The 18,038-nt window shown below is 42.6% G+C and overlaps 7 protein-coding genes across 7 annotated transcripts; 6 read left to right on the forward strand and 1 right to left on the reverse strand.

Annotated features, from left to right (window-relative positions):
* Window positions 1-27: 27 nt before the first annotated feature.
* Window positions 28-2,316, reverse strand: BYT42DRAFT_556668 (Rad9-domain-containing protein; the record flags this gene model as incomplete). The annotated part of the gene is made up of 9 exons (XM_051566807.1): window positions 28-259; window positions 326-1,070; window positions 1,128-1,192; window positions 1,251-1,354; window positions 1,417-1,632; window positions 1,697-1,826; window positions 1,894-2,052; window positions 2,113-2,183; window positions 2,240-2,316. Coding segments are annotated over 9 exons (1,597 nt in total), but the record flags the coding sequence as incomplete, so codon positions are not given.
* A 1,039-nt stretch (window positions 2,317-3,355) lies between these two features.
* On the forward strand, window positions 3,356-5,165 carry BYT42DRAFT_556675 (uncharacterized protein). The gene is made up of 8 exons (XM_051566808.1): window positions 3,356-4,003; window positions 4,074-4,127; window positions 4,193-4,384; window positions 4,443-4,498; window positions 4,591-4,749; window positions 4,813-4,844; window positions 4,927-4,948; window positions 5,015-5,165. Exons 1-8 carry the CDS (start codon window positions 3,424-3,426, stop codon window positions 5,102-5,104), a joined length of 1,185 nt encoding a protein of 394 aa, XP_051427320.1. The 5' UTR covers window positions 3,356-3,423; the 3' UTR covers window positions 5,105-5,165.
* On the forward strand, window positions 5,105-7,097 carry BYT42DRAFT_556682 (uncharacterized protein). Its single transcript, XM_051566809.1, has 6 exons — window positions 5,105-5,288; window positions 5,351-5,541; window positions 5,633-5,824; window positions 5,900-6,365; window positions 6,451-6,495; window positions 6,561-7,097. The coding sequence occupies exons 1-6, from the start codon at window positions 5,192-5,194 to the stop codon at window positions 6,920-6,922; spliced, it is 1,353 nt and encodes a 450-aa protein (XP_051427321.1). The 5' UTR covers window positions 5,105-5,191; the 3' UTR covers window positions 6,923-7,097.
* A 192-nt stretch (window positions 7,098-7,289) lies between these two features.
* On the forward strand, window positions 7,290-8,115 carry BYT42DRAFT_591924 (acyl-CoA N-acyltransferase; the record flags this gene model as incomplete). Its single annotated transcript, XM_051570579.1, has 4 exons — window positions 7,290-7,464; window positions 7,556-7,591; window positions 7,680-7,909; window positions 8,029-8,115. The coding sequence occupies 4 exons, from the start codon at window positions 7,290-7,292 to the stop codon at window positions 8,113-8,115; spliced, it is 528 nt and encodes a 175-aa protein (XP_051427322.1).
* Window positions 8,116-8,593: 478 nt separating this feature from the next.
* On the forward strand, window positions 8,594-10,207 carry BYT42DRAFT_591925 (kinase-like domain-containing protein; the record flags this gene model as incomplete). Its single annotated transcript, XM_051570580.1, has 7 exons — window positions 8,594-8,898; window positions 8,977-9,224; window positions 9,315-9,536; window positions 9,608-9,690; window positions 9,768-9,875; window positions 9,960-10,100; window positions 10,181-10,207. The coding sequence occupies 7 exons, from the start codon at window positions 8,594-8,596 to the stop codon at window positions 10,205-10,207; spliced, it is 1,134 nt and encodes a 377-aa protein (XP_051427323.1).
* An 804-nt stretch (window positions 10,208-11,011) lies between these two features.
* BYT42DRAFT_542942 (general substrate transporter) lies at window positions 11,012-12,672 on the forward strand (the record flags this gene model as incomplete). The annotated part of the gene is made up of 4 exons (XM_051565642.1): window positions 11,012-11,100; window positions 11,180-11,339; window positions 11,423-12,182; window positions 12,257-12,672. 4 exons carry the CDS (start codon window positions 11,012-11,014, stop codon window positions 12,670-12,672), a joined length of 1,425 nt encoding a protein of 474 aa, XP_051427324.1.
* Window positions 12,673-15,822: 3,150 nt separating this feature from the next.
* Window positions 15,823-17,007, forward strand: BYT42DRAFT_542943 (uncharacterized protein; the record flags this gene model as incomplete). Its single annotated transcript, XM_051565643.1, has 5 exons — window positions 15,823-15,964; window positions 16,032-16,227; window positions 16,306-16,365; window positions 16,455-16,695; window positions 16,792-17,007. 5 exons carry the CDS (start codon window positions 15,823-15,825, stop codon window positions 17,005-17,007), a joined length of 855 nt encoding a protein of 284 aa, XP_051427325.1.
* Between the last annotated feature and the right edge of the window lie 1,031 nt (window positions 17,008-18,038).

An 18,038-nucleotide genomic window follows, 5' to 3' on the forward strand; every position in this document is an offset into this window, starting at 1 on the left:
ACCCACGCGACAATCATGAGAGTCGGCCTCTCATTCGAGTATTTTCACAATCGATATATTTTCTGCTTCGAGTGGGCCAAGCAACATCGTGATGGTTAGCTGTATTGAAGGAAAAAGCATATGACAGAAAGATGATGAGGATGAATGATGGTGTTGCTGTGAGAGATCGTGGTATAATTTTGTTTACAAAGAGTCAAAAGTTTTGGTTTCTATTTACAAGCCTTTGGCGTCATGAATGCGCGTGGAAAAAGCGTCCTCGCTAGAATGGGAAGAACAAGATCAGTAACAGCATTTGCGTTTGATGATCTTTTCAATGCCACACTACCTTGTTATTTGGTTGATCCAAGTCATCATCGGTGGAAGCGTCACTGTCTGCTAGCACAATATTGCTTCCTTCGTGACGTCTTGAACGGTGGGTAGGCTGTTGCAGCGCATGGTTTGGTGCAACCGATCGGGATACTCTTTCTTGAGTAGCATGACGCGGAGATCCAAAAGCGAACAATTGGTTATTGTCGCTAGAGATGGGGCCATGCGACGATGGTCCCAGCATTTCCAAGGGAGGACTAGAGTTGCGTAGTGTTTGCCCTGCATTTATTCCAACCGGTAATTGGTTCAAGCCGCCGACGGATGGTGGGTGGCGACGCGAAGCGGGTCCAGCCGTCGTTGTATTACGCACCGGTGTTCGTGGTTGTTCATGAAGGAAAAGCGGTTCTTCCTCCATATTGTCCGTCAAAGAATATTCACTCACACGAGAGCCCGGTTCACCCATGACTGGTTGTAGATCATGAGCTTCAGTAAATGCAGCACTACGCGCATTTTCATAATGACCTTGAGGGGAGGAGTGCGCAATTGCCTGACGTTGGGCACTGGAAGACGATGTCCGGCGAATACCTTGTTGCGGTGGTCCACAAGACGAACGACTACGTTGTGTGGTCGATACGGATTGTACCGACGTACCTGGCGGTTGTGATGTTCTATGAAGGTCGGACAGCATTTGGTCGTTGGCGTGCGTCATTACTGCGAAATCAGCCAACATATTGTCCGCTTGTTTAGCAGAAAAAATAACAGCTCTAAAATGGGTCTGATCAGCATGTTTTCTGATGCCACAGGATACCACCAAAAATCACCTGCCAGGACCATCAAATGATGCTGATAACTGACAATGAATATCCTCGGCATAAGACAACACCGTCTTTTGTGCGATTTAGTCACCATCTTTCAAATACCTCAACAAGGATGATCCAACTTACCTTGAACTCTTTCATATTAAAAATAATGCTAACCGGACTTGGGATACGGTACTCCATAAAATCGGTGCTTTGAATGCTAAATTCACTGTGCATGGGACGTTCATCTATGGAATGGCGGGATGAGTTGCGTGTGGTTTTCGAGAAGAAAGTGTCCCACAGTAGATACCAGACAATGCTGAGCTCGATTCGGCCCAGTAGGATTTCACTTTGGTCGCATTGGCTGTACATTCGAGCGCGAGATCAAAGACTTTGGGATCGAAATAGCAGAGAAAATCGGTCAGCAGGCCAGGCTCCACCGAAAAATAAAAAGAGGTATCCTTGTTATAGAGAGGTCGCGTAGGTTCCGTATCGCCGTACCATAGCGAATGCGTTTTCGTAACACCTGTTCCACGGGCGAGTTAATTCAGCTGAACCAAAACGCATCGTTATTACACCCCGCAGCTTACCGTTTTTGGAGATCAGCCTTACGTGAAGACGATGATCCGTACTGCTTCCTTCTTCATCGATTAAACTCAATTCACATTTTTCAAGGGAATTAATAATGTTTTGATTCTTCTTGAATATGCTACGCAATGTCTACAAGATGTTTGCTGTCAAAAGTTCAGGTCTTTACATGCAATACATGCTTCTCGGTCAAGCTTACTTTAAGGTGAACTCGACATGTCAAACTCGAGCTTTTCGAACGGGTATTATCGGGTCCGATAATCACAGGGCGTTTAAGTTGATACTTTTCAAAGAAGCGAGGAGAGATACGTATAATAGCTTGCGCCGTCAGTGACATATTAAGACTCCACAGTATAAACTGTATCGTAGGTCCGAGATTAACATCAAGTCCAAGAGCAAATGATCGCGATCATTTTACCTGTGACTTTTTAGCTTCTATATGCAACTCTTCGCCAAAGCCTGCCAAAGCATCCAAGCTACACGCGAAGGCTACCGTAAACTCCATTCAGTCATTGTTCATTGACCATGACAAACAGCAAATGTACCTTTCAACTGATCCGCCTGCAATTCCGCTTGAAACTTCATGAGGAGAAAACGATCAAATCCCGAGCTTGTGGTCATCAGCACCTTTTTGATTTATTATTGCCAGTCATGCTGCGGCTGGCTTTCAGCGTCCAATGGCGGAGTTTCGATTGTCTTGGAATCTTGGGCGTAAACTCCACATCAGCCTTTTTTGTCTCTTCTATCCGACCTCGACTCGCTGCAACTCTCTTGTGCGCTTTTGCCTTGCTTACATTAGCCTTTCAGCTGATTATGAAGATAATTATTTTAAATTGGGTTATATGGGAGACTTTGAAATTCGGATACAGTTCCTTGTTAATTCATATACCTCTCGATCATAGCAGTAGTAGTGTGCCTGATTCTGTGAAGCAAGCAAATCATTCGACCAAGTTGAAGGCATGTGTAGTAGTCTAGCTAGGAGTACGCTCAGTGTTAAAAGAGCTGTCTTATGCAGATCTATTGTCAGTTGTCTGGCACACCAGAATTTCGGCTGAATAGTTTATTGAGGAAGGGATGGAGCGTTTGCACGCAAAGATGGAAGGCAAACGAGCGACATTACTGCATTGAATACCAGTTTTTCTTTTTTCTTTTTTTTTTTTAAAAAAAAAAAAAAGAGAGAGCAAGAGGGTCCCAGAATTGATTACATTTATCGAAGCACTACTGCCTGCAAAGATTTGATCCCCAATGAAACACCTTGAACCCAACGGATCTCGGTGAGCTTGAGGGTCTCTCCACGCACTGTCAAAAAGATAGCTTGTCTTAAAGATTCATGGATACGATCAAAATATGATGCTCAGAAGTTGTTTTTGGTGTTGACTAGGTTACGAGCTACGGATGTACCGCAGAACCGATCGAACTAAGAAACTAGCAAACAGACTATCAAAACAGTAACAGTGAAGAAAGCGCTACATCAACAGTCAATGTCAAATATGTCTTTGCAGTTTTTATGAACCTCGTGTGACCCTACAACCTGCTGCAGGATGTAGCATATGACTAGGCAGCATGACGACATTTATTTTTAGATGAACGCGACTTTGTGGTTTGGACCGAACCAAAGCCTATCTATTTCATTGGAGAATTGACCTTGTGCAAAAAAAAGGGCATCATCTTTTCTCTTTTACTCTCTTTTCACTTTCCTTTTTTCTTTTTATGTGCCTTTTGATACGGCATGGAGCATCAGCCTAGATATTGGGCCCATTATCCACACTCGCCGACCCATCAATCGCCGGACCTTCCACAAGTGTCGCTAACTTCGTTTGCCTTGGACGACTACGACAGTGGTAAATTGGACCTCAGCAGTCTAGCGTCAACCCATCCTATTTATCTAGAGCGTCAAGCCATTCCCTCGGCAGGATCTTCCAATTCCAGCCATGTTTTTGAATTGGCCTCAGCGTCATCGGGTATGATGACTCACCATGAAGATCACATGACCCATCTCCAACGACCATACCCGCATTCCGACGATGAGCAGTATGAGGCTAGCCAGGCAGAAGAAGAAGAAGAAGAAGAAGAAGAAGAAGAAGAAGAAGAAAACGGTGACCCTATCGATCACCAGCTCGGTACCCAGCATCAAGATAGAAAGACATATCAATCTGTTCAAGAGACAGGAGTGACCATCCCAAATGGGAACCGGTATTCCCATGATTATCGGGCGCAGGACCTTGAAGAAAAATCGGACTACCGAAAAATTAATGCAGAAACCAGCACTATTACGAGCACAGACACCATGCCTTGGGGCGTGTGGGAAGGTACATTGCCCTTCCGCTTTGTACCCCTTTTTGAATTATAGGCTAATGTTGCCCATCTTTTTCTTTCTAGAATACCAGCCAGATTACCGCATGTTGAATGAATCTTATCAAAGCATGAAAGAAGGTAATATATGATCATAACGATGCCTCGCGCTACCCCTCTCATTAATCATCCCTTGTCCCATACAGCCATTTACAAAAACATCAATCAGACGATGCTAAAGTTGCAAGCGGTGGAAACAGATTTTGAAGCCGTCAAAGCTGTGATCCAAGATCAAATCGAAAATGATTACCACGAACTGTCGCAAGATCTGCAACAAAAGCGCGAAAAACTGCAACAACAAAGGCTGGCTTTTGAACAAGAGCATCGTCCCATACAAAGTAAGGTGTTTTAAGCATCTGCCTCTCTGCGTACCTGACACTGAGCATTTTTCGATAGAAAATCCGTTTTACAGCGAAAAAATTCGATTGAATGTCGGGGGCAGCGTTTTTGAGGTTCGGCAATCATCAAAGTAGAGGAAGGAAAAAAAAAGAGGTCCTTTTTATCTAAACGAGATGGTGGGATGTGTGATACTTTCTGTTTTTAGACATCGTTGAGCACACTCCGCCGCGATCAGAAAAGCTTGTTAGCCACCATGTTTTCAGGGCGTCACGGTATCACCCAGGAAAAAAGAGATGGATCTTATTTCATTGATCGCGATCCTTCCCACTTTCGCCTGGTCTTGAACTACTTGCGTGACCTTCGAGTAAGTTCCAAAGAGGATGGGTGGCTTTTCATCTGACCCAACTGATTTGACCATACTTTTTAGATACCGCCCGCTGTTATTCAAGATAAGACGATGCAAGTGGATAATAAACAAATGATGAACAATAGCACCATCTCACACGATTTATTTATTTTTTTCTTTTGTTTCAATTTATAGTTGCCAGGAATTATTGCAAGAGGTAATATATTAGGATAATCTATTGTTCACATCATCATCTGACCATCACTAACTTTTTTTTTAAAAGGCAAAATACTATCGCATCGAAGGATTGGTTCACTTGCTGCAGACCACTCCAGGTCATTTGCATCCCGCTCACGGTGCAACGAAACATTAGAAAAAAAAAAAAAAAAAGATCGAGAAAAAAAAATTAAGAAAAATGCAACCACCGTAATATAACGTCTTTTTTCCCCATATTTATCACATGCAACTTTTCCCATTTGTTGGCTGCTCTTTATTGTGGATAGCCTCACTTGTGCTGGCACAAGCAAATGGTTCCGATCAGCAATCCAATGGGGTTGGTAAGTCGCCCATGCCCCATAACCTTGGACATGTCGCTAAATGCAGGTCCTCGAATCACCAGATTTCGACAACAGGTTCACAGTAGAAACCCGCAACTGCTACAAAGTGTTGACAAACAATATCCTGAATGAGCGATACGCACTGGTGTCTTGCAATGTCACCGACGATCTTTCCGGGTATCAAGCGGTTGTTCAAGTACCTGTCAAGAGAGTCGGCGTGACGAATGCGCTTGATATCCTTCCCTTATTTGAGGTAAGACGCAGAATGATTTATGCAATTGCGAACGGCATCAAGATGGTCGCTGGAGACTAAAAAAGGGAAAACTGAAAAAAAAATTGGTTAGTTGCTCGCCCAACAGAATATCGTGGTTTCGGTCACGCCGGCCGCTAATGTCACGTCGCCGTGTTATGGGAATTTTACCAATGGTTCAGTGGACGTGATGTTTATGGATCAACCCGTGCGCAACAATAACTCGACGGATCAAACACCGATTGTAGGCGTATCGTCTTCGAGCACCGATTTGCATCCGTTAGAGGTCAGTGACGCTTTGACCATCTGCTTTGGAGATTTGCTGCTGACTTTCGAAATTTTTCTCTTTGTCAATCGACAGAAAGCAGCATGGATTATGTACATTGCTCAATTTTTGGATGCTGAAACCGACGCCACAAGTATTATGCATAACATCAAAATGGACTACAATTGCAACAAAGCCAATATCGCTAGCGCAGGCAATCTATCTCTTGCCTGGACATACTACGATGCGGGAAAACGGGAATGGAGTTTGCTGGGCGACCGGTACCACAGTTCGTTGACTCTTGACGCTGGATTCACATCAGCTGTCGACGGCACACGCAAGTTTACGAATATCAGTGATTTGCACGAAGCCATGAAGGGTATTCAATATGTCATTGATGTTACGCCTCTGGAAAATCTCAACAGCGAACAAAGTGCCTCGTACAGCGATTGGTTGCGATTAGGAGGGTTTTTACCGGGACAAGATGCGTTTACGGAACCGTTCAGAGATTATCGTCAAATGTTCCGTATGGATGGGTTAGTGAACGATGAAGGATACTCTGGTAAGTGCCACGCGGGGTTAACCCGTTTCCCCTTCCCGACCTTCCCGCGGGATGACGTGCGTTGGACTGAACAGGAGATGATTAGATTGGCCCGAACGATCCGCAGCTCGACCTGATCTTGTGTTAAGGGGTGAGTACCAATTTATTAGAACGACATCTTGGGGATACAGAACTGATGGATGGCATTGAATTCAGATATGATTCAGATGGCCTATCCTACGTACGATCAGCAGTATCGGGCTACTTGGATGCGCAATTTTGCGAAATCGACCAGCGTCAAGACGGTGTCTGAAACAACGTATCCTAGCTGCTCAGATCCTATTAAACGTTTGACCGTGTGCAAATCCGGTGTGTATAAACCTTCGCCTTCGGACACTGGTGATTCCGGAGATAACGATTCAAGCAATCCAAAGTCCGGGTTGTCGACGGGTGGCAAAGTGGGTATTGCCATTGGTGTCATTGCAGGTGTAGCGGGCGCAGGCGTAGCTGGCTTTTTCCTTTACCGTCGAAAGCAGAGCTCAGGCACCCGTCCTTTCTATAAGATGAACGACCTATAGAATCCTTTCTAACATGTGTATATCCTTTACTTTATTTCTTTTTTTTTATCTCCTTTGCATGATTATTGTACTTTTTAAAAATAGCAACTTTTTTTTTTGGATTTTGTCATTCCGCGGAATGAATATAAAAACACATTTACTTCATTGCAACAAAATATTCGTTATAAAACACCGTTCTTTTTTTTATTTTATTATCCTTTGCATCTTTTTTACCCTTTTTTTATCATATATTCATCATACCCTACATTTATTTTTTTCTGGCTTCTTCTTATTCTATTTGTTATTTTTACTTTAGATTATTATCATCATGTCTGAACTTGTGTCTGTATCTGACAGTGCGCCGGAAAATGTCTCTGAGCTTGAGCCTATGGAATCCGAAGAATGTCTATTCGATGAAGCCTTCTTATCACCACAAGTACAAGCGGCGTTGCCTACAGGATACACATTACAGGCGCTGCGATCCAACGATTACGAACGGGGATATTTAAAGGTGCTTGAACTGTTAACCGAAGTGGGCGATCATACAAAGGAAGACTTTCTGGGTAAGTAAAATGATCATATCGTTTTATCAAGTGGTTGGAAGGTTTAATAGGATTACAGAGGTTGATAAAATACTCCATTTTCTTTTATTAGACCAATTTCAATTCATGAAAAAACACAACGATATATGTGAGTTGAGCTGCGGCATAGCAATTGATGGGGTCGGACACGCATTGCTGAGCTGTGGACTGAACTGAAGTACATGTCTATTTTGCAGATTACAGCGTCACTGTGACAGATGATCAGACGGACCGCATTGTAGCGGTGGGAACGATCCTCATCGAGCGCAAATTTGTACATAAGAACGGCCTGGTGGGACACATCGAAGACATTGCCGTGGATGCGCATCAACAAGGCAAAAAGCTGGGTTTACGCATCATCGAAGCGTTAAAGTTCATTGGTGCACAAAGAAACTGTTACAAAGTCATTTTGGACTGCGCCGTCAAGGTAAGAAGTCATAGGTTTCGGATGAAAAATTTCATTTCATTTTGAGCAAATTTTGATGGGTCTGGGGGCTCGGCACAGTAAAAGAGAAAGGCAAAACTGACTGATCCCCTCTTGTTTAGAATATCCCTTTTTATGAAAAGTGTGGATTCCAGCAGAAAGAGTGCCAGATGGCTTGGTACGTCTCTAACGAGAAAGCGCACCTGTGAAAATGGATGTATACCATCCATAAAAGGCAATGATGATTTCCAATAAAGTGCATTCAGCCCGTACACCGTTTGGTCTCCCGTGCATTTCATTGCCCACGGTCTTTCCATGAAAGGCAATTTGCTATGCTTACATGCAGGAGGAATCAGGGTTACAAGGAGTGCTATAAAAAACAATGTGAAAAGGACCACAACGTCAACAAGAATAATTATAACAAGCCACCTGTTAGCGGGGCAGCCAATAATTGACAAGTAAAAAAGGCACAACGGCGAATATTACCATTTATTTGATCTCGAGATAATGGAAAGCGGTCATTAAGCAGGGGATAGAGGAAAACCCGAGTTTGGGTCCCAGTGCTATTGTGCTTTGTGTCTTCCTTCTTGCTTTCACTACTAGTTTCTACGCTTGCGGTTCATTCCCAGCTTTACTCCTACACTCCTCTTCCTTTCTCTTCTCTTTCTCTCTTTCTCGATTTCCCCCATGTTTGCGTTTGACGAAGAGTTGCAGGCCGTGACAGACAATTTGGAAGCGGCCACTGTGAATGACGCTACACAAGCCCAACTTCCATCCGCGTCCGGCCACCACCACATTCAACGTTACTTGCAAAATGATTCCAATCCGCCCAGCAATTACAACAGTGATACCGACGAACCGATGCCTCGAAAGCGCGGCAAGTCAATCAACTATGAAGTTCCACTCAGCAACAACTTTGTTTCCTCCAAAGCCCACGTCAAAAAAGTCGGTCCCGAGGATTTCGAACATGTATGCGTTCTGGGAAGGGGAGCGTAAGCGATTAGCGTCCATTACAAAATATGACATTGTAGATCGTGATTGCTCAGATCCTTTATTTGATGACAATGTAGATTCGGCAAGGTCTTTCTTGTAAAGCATCGTGCGTCACGATCTTTGTATGCAATGAAGGTGTTGAAAAAGGCATCGTTGGTGGTGCAAGCACGACAAACTGAACAAGTCAAGGCCGAACGTCAAATCCTGGAAGAAGTCCGACATCCGTTTATTGTCAAACTATATTATGCGTTTCAGACCCCTCGTGAATTACACATGATTTTGGAGTACGCTGTAGGTGGCGAACTTTTTCGCCACTTGGATCATGGTGAGCACAGCATCATTTTAAACATTTTATTTTCTTGTTGGAATTTGCCATGGCTGACTTGATCGCTCTTCTTTTTTTTTTTACCAAAAGAGGGCATGTTTGATGAGTCGATGGCTTCCTTTTATGCAGCGGAACTGGTGCTGGCACTGGAACACCTGCATGGCCTGGGAATTGTGTATAGAGATTTAAAACCGGAAAACTGTTTATTGGATGCTCAAGGTCATGTTGTGTTGACTGACTTTGGGCTGTCCAAAGTGGCAGTGAACGGTAAAACCAATACCATCTGTGGCACCGCGGAATATATGGCTCCAGGTAATTAAAAATTTGCCCAGATTTTTTTTTGAATAGGCGGAGGGACGACATTCTAATGTTTCATTTTTCAGAGATTCTGATGGGATTGGATTATGATAACACCGTCGATTGGTGGAGCCTGGGAATTCTTCTCTATGATATGTTGACGGGTTCGGTATGGTGACACCAAGAACAATAACTTACTTTTATTTTTTTGTACGATGTAAACTAACTGATCTGTATGGTATATAGCCACCTTTCAGCTCGGGCAATCGACAGAAAACCATCGATGCAGTACTTCACAAGAAAATCATGATGCCATATTATATGACAGCTGAAGCCAAAGATTTACTATCCAAGGTAAAAGGAAAAGCTCGGCTGCAATGGCTGTCATGGCTGAATTCGGCCCATTTTGGAGAGCCATGGATGATAATTTCTGCGTAGTTGCTGCGTAAAAATCCCAATGCTCGTCTTGGTGCAAAACCTAAACGCGCAGATGCCATACGGCGGCACAGATTTTTCCGAAAGATTGATTGGGCAGCTTTAGTGCGACGTGAAGTGGAACCGCCACTCGTGCCTGTTGTGGTAAGTAACAAAAAAAGGAAAATGTAATACGTAGTTGCCCTTGATATAAATTTGTTGTACCTTTCCTTTTTTGTCATTAGATCGACCCCGAGGCAGCAGAGGTATAAAAAAAAAAAAAAGGCAACTGGAAATCAAAAGGCTAATTAATCATCCACTGTTATCAACCAAAAAACTTGGTTTTTAATCATGTCAACAATAGAACTTTGATCCCATGTTCACCAATGAGCCAATGGTTATGTCTCCAGGAAGCGATGATTTGTTGTCTCCTGAAGAGCGCCATTTTGGCGGATTTAGCTTTGTAGATACATCAATGCTGTCGGTGGCAAAATGATTTTGAAACCATGACGATGACGAAGTCCGCCCACTTCTCCACGCATCATAACGAATCATGGCTCCGCCGGCCTGGGCGGGGCAATAGCGTAACAATTTAGACCTAAATAGGAACTTGAAATAACCTATTACACCATCCTATATAAACTAGATCCAACTTTGCAAACTCGTTTTCGCAAACGTCAAAAAAAGCTCACATCTCGAAATAATTTTCTTGTGTTTTTTATTCTTTCTCGATTCAATCACTTGTTGACGATCCCTTACATTGAGACACCTTTTTTCACTTTTTGATTGTGCCATTTTATAACAGCCATTGATCTGTTCGATTCCACTTACTCTCTCCCTGGCCCTGCAATTTTTTTTTCACAAAGCATTCCCATTACGCGATAAACACATCGACAATGACAGAGTCTAAATCTCACGAACTACGTTTCCCACCCTACATGACTGCATGTGCACTTATTGCAGCTATATCCGGATTCAATGTTGGCTGGCATATCAGTAGGTTTTTTCTTATTGTTCTTTTATATTTTTGACAGATCATGGATTGACATTTTGTACGACATCAAGGTGTACCAAATATGCCTCAAAATGTAATTAGTAAATGTGAGGGCGGCATGGACAGTCCCAACAATTTACCTGCATGTTTACCAATGTCAGACACCTCTTGGTAAGTCTTGGGTCACTGAGATCATCTAATTGCAATTTTCAAACGTATTCATCTTTTTATGTTGCTGTTCTTCAAAAAGGGGTTTCACGGTCGGTGCCTTTGCCCTGGGTGGTCTGGCCGGTAGTTTATCGACAATGTACTTGAATCACTGGTTTGGCCGTCGTGATAACATTATGATTGCTTGCGGTTGGATGATTCTTGGCGGTATTTTATCAGCTACGTCCATTAATATCGGCATGGTAAGCAGAAATGAGACGGAAAAAAAAAATTCATCATCATTGGACATGGGCGGAGTTTAACTCACCAATCATTGGATTGTTAGTATTCCATTGGACGTGCGTTTGTCGGTATTGCTGCAGGCATGTCTGGTTCGTCCGTCGCCATTTATGTCTCCGAGATTTCCACAAAAAAGAGCCGTGGTGCGTTGGGTTCTCTGTTTGAATTATTCCTGAATCTTGGTATTCTGTTGACCCAGGTGTGCGGTCTTTACATGAAATTTGTCCCGGTGTGGCGACTTTTGTGGGCCATTCCCAGTATCATTGCGTTTATCCAATTGGTGTTGTTGTTCTTTATCACCGTGGAATGTCCTCGACGCCTGTGTGTGGAAGGGAAGTACGACCAAGCTCGTGTAGCCCTGCAAAAGCTAAGAGGAAATGCCAACGTGGACGAAGAATTCGCCAACATGGTTGCTGCTCGACAACGGGAAGCCGAAGGTCAACCACGCATGAGTATGCTCGATATCATTTTATTCAAGGATCGTCACATTACCTGGAACACCATTATCGTCATGGTATTGCAAGCGTACAATCAAGTCGGTGGTATTGGTCCTATGTCCGTGTATTCCGTCAACTTTTTGACCTCGATTTTCAACGGCGATCAAATGCTGGGAACCGATGTCTCTTTGGCCAACGCCACGGGCAATATTGTGGCAACATTTATCGCTGTCATCTTCATGCATCGTGTGGGTCGTAAAGGTTTCATGTTGATTTCTACGGGTGGCATGTGTATTACCTCCATCATGATTGTCGTTGGTTCAGCCGCACCTCAAGCCGCCAAGTTGGGTCCTCTTGTCATCACAGCTGGTATGTATTGTTGATTTTTTGGCTGCCACGAAAAAAAAAATAGACATGGTGATTTAACAGAAATTGATGTATAGCTCTCTGTTTCACGTTTACGTACAGTATGGGTTGTGGTGTGATTCCGTGGTTGATTGCACCTGAATTGTTGCCGATGCATGCTCTTCCTCCTGGCTCGGCTTTGGGTAATGCTTCCAACTGGCTTCTTAATTTCGTCATCAATACTGTGTGGCCCGTGATGAATGCAAACCTGAAGGAGTACAGTTTCACGGTGTTTGCCGCCATCAACTTTGTTGGCTTCGTCTTCATTTTCTTCTGCATGCCAGAAACCACCGGTAAAGATCTCGATCATCACCATAAGAAAGACCGAAGATCCACGATTGGCGATCTTGAAAGCAAAGACGATGATCCTTCGAGCGACTCGGGTACGACGGGTCAAGAAATCTCTAAGAGCTACGTTGAACAACTTGACGACACCCGTCGCCATCAAGAGTGATTCCCTTTCAAGTTTCATATATCCTGAAAACGTCCTTTAATCCACGTCCTTTTCTTTTTATTTTATTTCCATCTTCCAATGTTCATTTTCTGTCTTTGTTGAATTTTTGTATATAGACATCGATAGATTTCTTATTTCAAAGTTCTGTGGATGTTGGTATTCCAATCTTTAATCCTTTGTACTTATTCACCCCTTTTTGTAATCTATCATGTATTTTCTATGCTCGTTGTTAATTAAAGTTATGATGTGTTGTCGTCATATACTATCGTCCTATAATACTTATTGAACCATATGGTATCTCGAGACATTGCTCCTTATGTTGTGCGGCATGTTTGTAATACTTTATGAGCTATGCTCTGCATCATTTTTCACTATGGTCGACGGAAAAATTATTTTAGTCAAGAGACAGACCAACATCACACACTAGAAGGACGTAGAAAAATATCGGTGCTTTTTCTTTTAGAAGCTCTTGATGCATTGCCCTTAACGCTTAAGGAAGGCTACTTTGAGGATCGCCACCCCGGATGGTACTTCGACACCCCATATTTGGATAATGATGTAATGGCTTCATCAACGGTACACATTGTTAGATCAACGTGGGGATCCACGCGATACTTGTAATTACAGGATCGTGTTGTTTATCAAACACTCAGTGTTGCCATCATTATAACATTCATTGATGTGGGGAAAATGCATGGCATCGAAAAACTGCGCGCATAATCTCCAACACAAAAAGAAAGAAAAAACTCACACATCATTGTTTCAGTGTGAGAAGAGCTGAAAATCAAATGCGGACGACTCAGGACAATGCTCATTACTGTTTTAGGAAAAGAATGACTCCATTTTATCGGGAATTCGGAACGTGACAAATGCGTTCCGCCCGCCGCCAAAAGGATCTGTTCACTCCCGATCGGTCACTGCCTCAAAAAAAAATTTATCCTTTTGGTAATGTCCCGATAGCGAGCTATTTTTACTTGGACAGCGACATTAAGGTTTGCCATAGTGATACTTTTTATAGCAATGTTGCAATAGCAATAATTTTTTGCTTCTTTTACTATACTGTACAGCTTGCTCGTTCCTCTTTAAAATTTTATATTTCTATAACATGAAATAAAAAGAATTGTGCCAGTTGCTGATCGTGAAATATCTTTTACTATTTATTGGTTTTTTTTCAGGTCCAATAATAAAATCTGTGATCCGCTGGACCCGCATTTCGCGGTGCATTCATGTAACAGTCTGTGAACACATTGTTTATCATAGTTACATACTACCCGTCAATAAACTGGCATATGAGCTCAAAATCGATGTCTTTTGTTTAAACGTACGACAGAATATCAAAAACCAGGTTAGCGACAGCTAATCCTATGAAACAAGAAAATTAAGCATTTTATAGATCGTGTCATCGGCTCATGAAAAAAAAAGTTTTAGCACGTAAAAACTTTCAAATGCCTGGAAACTGAAAAAGGGTCACCGTGAATTCTATGTTAGTTTATATTCATAAGCAAAGATAAGAGTGGCCTTCATATTGAGATCAAAATTTTTTTTTCCCGCAGATCAGATAGATATAACTTTGAATGATATAGTAATAGTGGTCCCGTTTCCAACGCTTAGTCACGGGAACGCCAACAAGATCTATTAGGCGGTATATTCTTTCAACTTTTACAGCACGGTTGGAAGGTAGAAAATGCCAACGTTCGCCGCGTGAGCAGCTCAGTTTCAGAGTGTCTATGCAGACCAAATAACCCCACTTACAAATTGGTACTGTATACCAATCAGCGGCAGAACTTCACTGGGGCCTGCTTGAGGTTGGCCCATGTGAGCTGGTTACGCCAAGATTTCTTAGTTTGATATGATTTGACAAGAATCCTGAAGCATTCCATCGTAACTAATACTGTAAGATATGACTCTGGTACCAGAAATAGACAAACAACATGGTCAAATCCTCAAGCAAATTGAGTAACAGCGTTGGATCGTCTTCATCATAAGATACTGTATGCGTCAGAAGAAGGGCTTCTATCGAATTACCTTGCAGTCAACTTTTTGAAGTGAGTCCAATATCCAGCCATATCAAACTGTAGATTGGCATATAATGGGAGTATCCAACACGCATGGCCAGCTTACACTGTGGAAATGCCTGATACATATTACTTAAATCAAAGAAGTTTTCGCTGAATAGTTCGGCTCTGCAATATGTTCATTCCAATGATTCAAACTCAGATTTGGGTATGCTGTTGTTTTGGGGAAAAGGGTTGTTGGGTTGAACGACAGTTGACCGGAATTTGAATTCCTGCTAAAAAAAAAAAGCTGCATAAAAAAGAGTGACAGCCATTGCTGAACGTCGAACGACGCCCCGCTGTTTCCCTTCCGGCGAATGGATATTATGTCCACTGCTGCTTTAAAGGATAGATAATTGCAGCTTTTGCATGGATGGTTCGATGAGGACCACATCTTGTGGATATAAAAGGCTTACGGGGTCAGATTAAGCTTGCAGTAGGTTGGAATGGTGCCGTTCGGAGGGGCAAGGTCAGTCAGTGTGAGGAGGGACAAACCGATGATGGACAAGACCCATGTAAAAAGCGTCAACGAGGCCGTGAAAGTGAGTTCTACAGCATTAGTATGAGAGAGTCGACTAGTTTAAGAGGATAAATAAGTTTGACATCCAACACTTTTCTGTGTTGCAAAGTTGAAACGGATGCGGGGACGATGTGCGGCAAACCTTTCTTTTTTTTACTACTGGAACAGCCGTCCAGTGAAAACCTTTTGAAGAACGAGGGTTCATTGTGATGCTGAAGCTTACCATGTCGCTTACTGGTCTCTGCTGACTGCGTGAAAAAAAAAGAACAAGACCAAGACCTACAAAAGAAGAAAAAAAAACTAGGCTTGGTAACAAATAGAAAAAATAGGCTTTTTGACTCGAAATTCCCACATGGGAAAAACGGTTTATTTTTCCCGAAAGCCATGCAGATAATAAACGTGTCTTATTTTCAATTTTTTTTTCTACAGGTGATTTTTTCTTTTTCTTTTACTCTTTTCTCCCTTTTTACCTTTCCTTTCTTTCTTCTTCCTTTTTTTTTCCTTGTTATTATTTTCTCTGGTCTGCTTGAAGGAGAATAACAGACAACCAATCAAAAAGAAAGAAAGAAGTTCATTATGTCCGGTATAAATCGATTTGAAGCGCTCTTGGGCGACGAAGAAACCGAAGTTGATAAGCTCGGTAACGTCAAGCCTGTCGACAAGAAGGAAGACCCCAAGACAAGACGAGATACACGCAAGTTGCACACGCAACCTGCAGGTAAGTCCAAACGCTTAGTCCAAAATCTACCAAGGTTTAATGTAAACCGTTGCGTTTATCAATTCAGTATCACCTCCTTCTCGACGTGAACCTCGCGGTCGTGGCGATTACTTTAGACGCGATAATGATAACGCACAAGCAAATGAACAACCGAGATTCAAGTCAGACGACCGCGAACCTCGTCAAGGCGGTCGAGGTGGTTTTGGCGGAGGTCAGCGTGGCCGCGGTCGTCAATTCGATCGTCACAGCGGCACTGGCATGGTGTAAGTTATCCTCATTCGAACTTGACTATCTCTTGCGTTTCTTGTGCTATCCTTCGCTCATTTTTATTGCTCATACAGTGATAACGAAAAGAAGATTAATCAAGCTTGGGGTCACCTTGGTACTTCGGAACTGGAAGCGTAAGTATTACGTCATTGTCGATCGATCGAAAAAAAGATTGGAATCATCTCATTAACGGTTGGCGACAAAATGGGGATTTTTATTCTAGTGCCAATGATTACCCTGCTGCCGGTGATCCTGATTCATCCGACTTTCACGCTCCAGGCACTGGCGAGCACGAAGAAGAAAACGTCAAGACATTGGACGAATACAAGCAAAGTCTTCAGTCCGCCGGTAAACCCCGCTTGCCTGAAGCCCGCGCTCCCAACGAAGGAAGCGACGATTCAAAGTGGAAAGACGCGGTTCCCTTGGAACGCAACGAAGATGATTCCGTTTTCTTTGCTGGAAAGGTAAAAGCATGAAGGATTTTCTGTTTAGAATATGCCTTTCGGCTTCAATCTGGACTCTTTTTTTTTGACACCGACTTTATTATTATTTGTTTACAGGCGCAAAGCGGCAAGGCAAGGAACAAAAATAAGAAAGAAAAGGTGTATTTGGATATTGAGCAACCACCTCACCGAAGTCAAGACAACCGCGGAGGACGTGGTCGTGGTCGTGGAGGTCGTGGTCGCGGTGGAGGCATGAGAGGAGGTCGTGGTGGACGCGGTCAACGCGATGTCAACCTTTCCGATGCCCACGCATTTCCCACACTGGGTGCATAAGCACACACAGTTCGGTCCTTATCAGCCTTCCGACTATAAAAAGAAAAACTCTTGTAACTGACTGACCACTTCTTTTCGGAAAAATTTTTTCTTCACTGCTTTTTTTTTTTTTATAAACAGAAAAAGAAAAATAAACCAAGAAATTCAATGATATTATCCATTCCGTTCAACATTTTATACGACTAGCGTGATGATAACGAGAAAGTGGGCACGAGGATATAATCATAACAATTTTTTTTTTATTTATTTGAAAAAAGGAAACAATTTACTACACATTTGCATCGTCCCAGGTTTGACAAATCATAATCTAAGGAAAGCAAAGGTTAGCCTGTGCACTAATTCCGGCGAATAATGTATTCAAACAGGATATAGTGTGAGACTGAGTGCATCAGGGTGTCAATTCGAATCATACTTGGTTCATTTGAAGAAATTCAACAAAAATAATTTTGCTAAACACATCATCTGCAACTCAACCACATCCTGTAACTAAAAATGTAAAAAGATAAACTTACCAAATGGTCATTAACAGGGAAACCCACATTCACCCGCGCAGGCTCTTCTTTATAATGAAAAAAATTTTCACCCCAAATTTTCAACTCCAGTTTACGCAGTCATGAACCACCCAAGCTCCGCACAACCTGCATTGAATACCGGGAATCCATCCCACCCGTCAGAAAAAGCAACAAGACATCCAAAGCATAGTTTCTTTGGTTGAAATAATGATTCAACTGTTTTCAAGCCAAGGTTTTAGATCGAGATAGTGCAAATAAACTATTAAGAGATCGTCTATCACTCATCTGTCCTGTTCTCGTTTGACACCAGCCAACATGGTTTCTTGTAATCAAGATTGAGCGCTGTGACCGGAAAACTATCTTCTTTGGGATTAAATCCCTTCTGTTGTTATCAAATTTAAGAATGCATGATAAGCGCAAGAAAAAGCAATTGTGATCCTTTATGTCTGGAAAATTCAGCTGAGTGTTGCTAAAAAATTCAAGTCATTTAAGAAGCGAAACAAAGATAATAAGGCAATT

This window comes from Radiomyces spectabilis, assembly GCF_025331425.1.
Source record: "Radiomyces spectabilis strain NRRL 2753 chromosome Unknown BYT42scaffold_2, whole genome shotgun sequence".
NCBI lineage: Eukaryota > Fungi > Mucoromycota > Mucoromycetes > Mucorales > Radiomycetaceae > Radiomyces > Radiomyces spectabilis.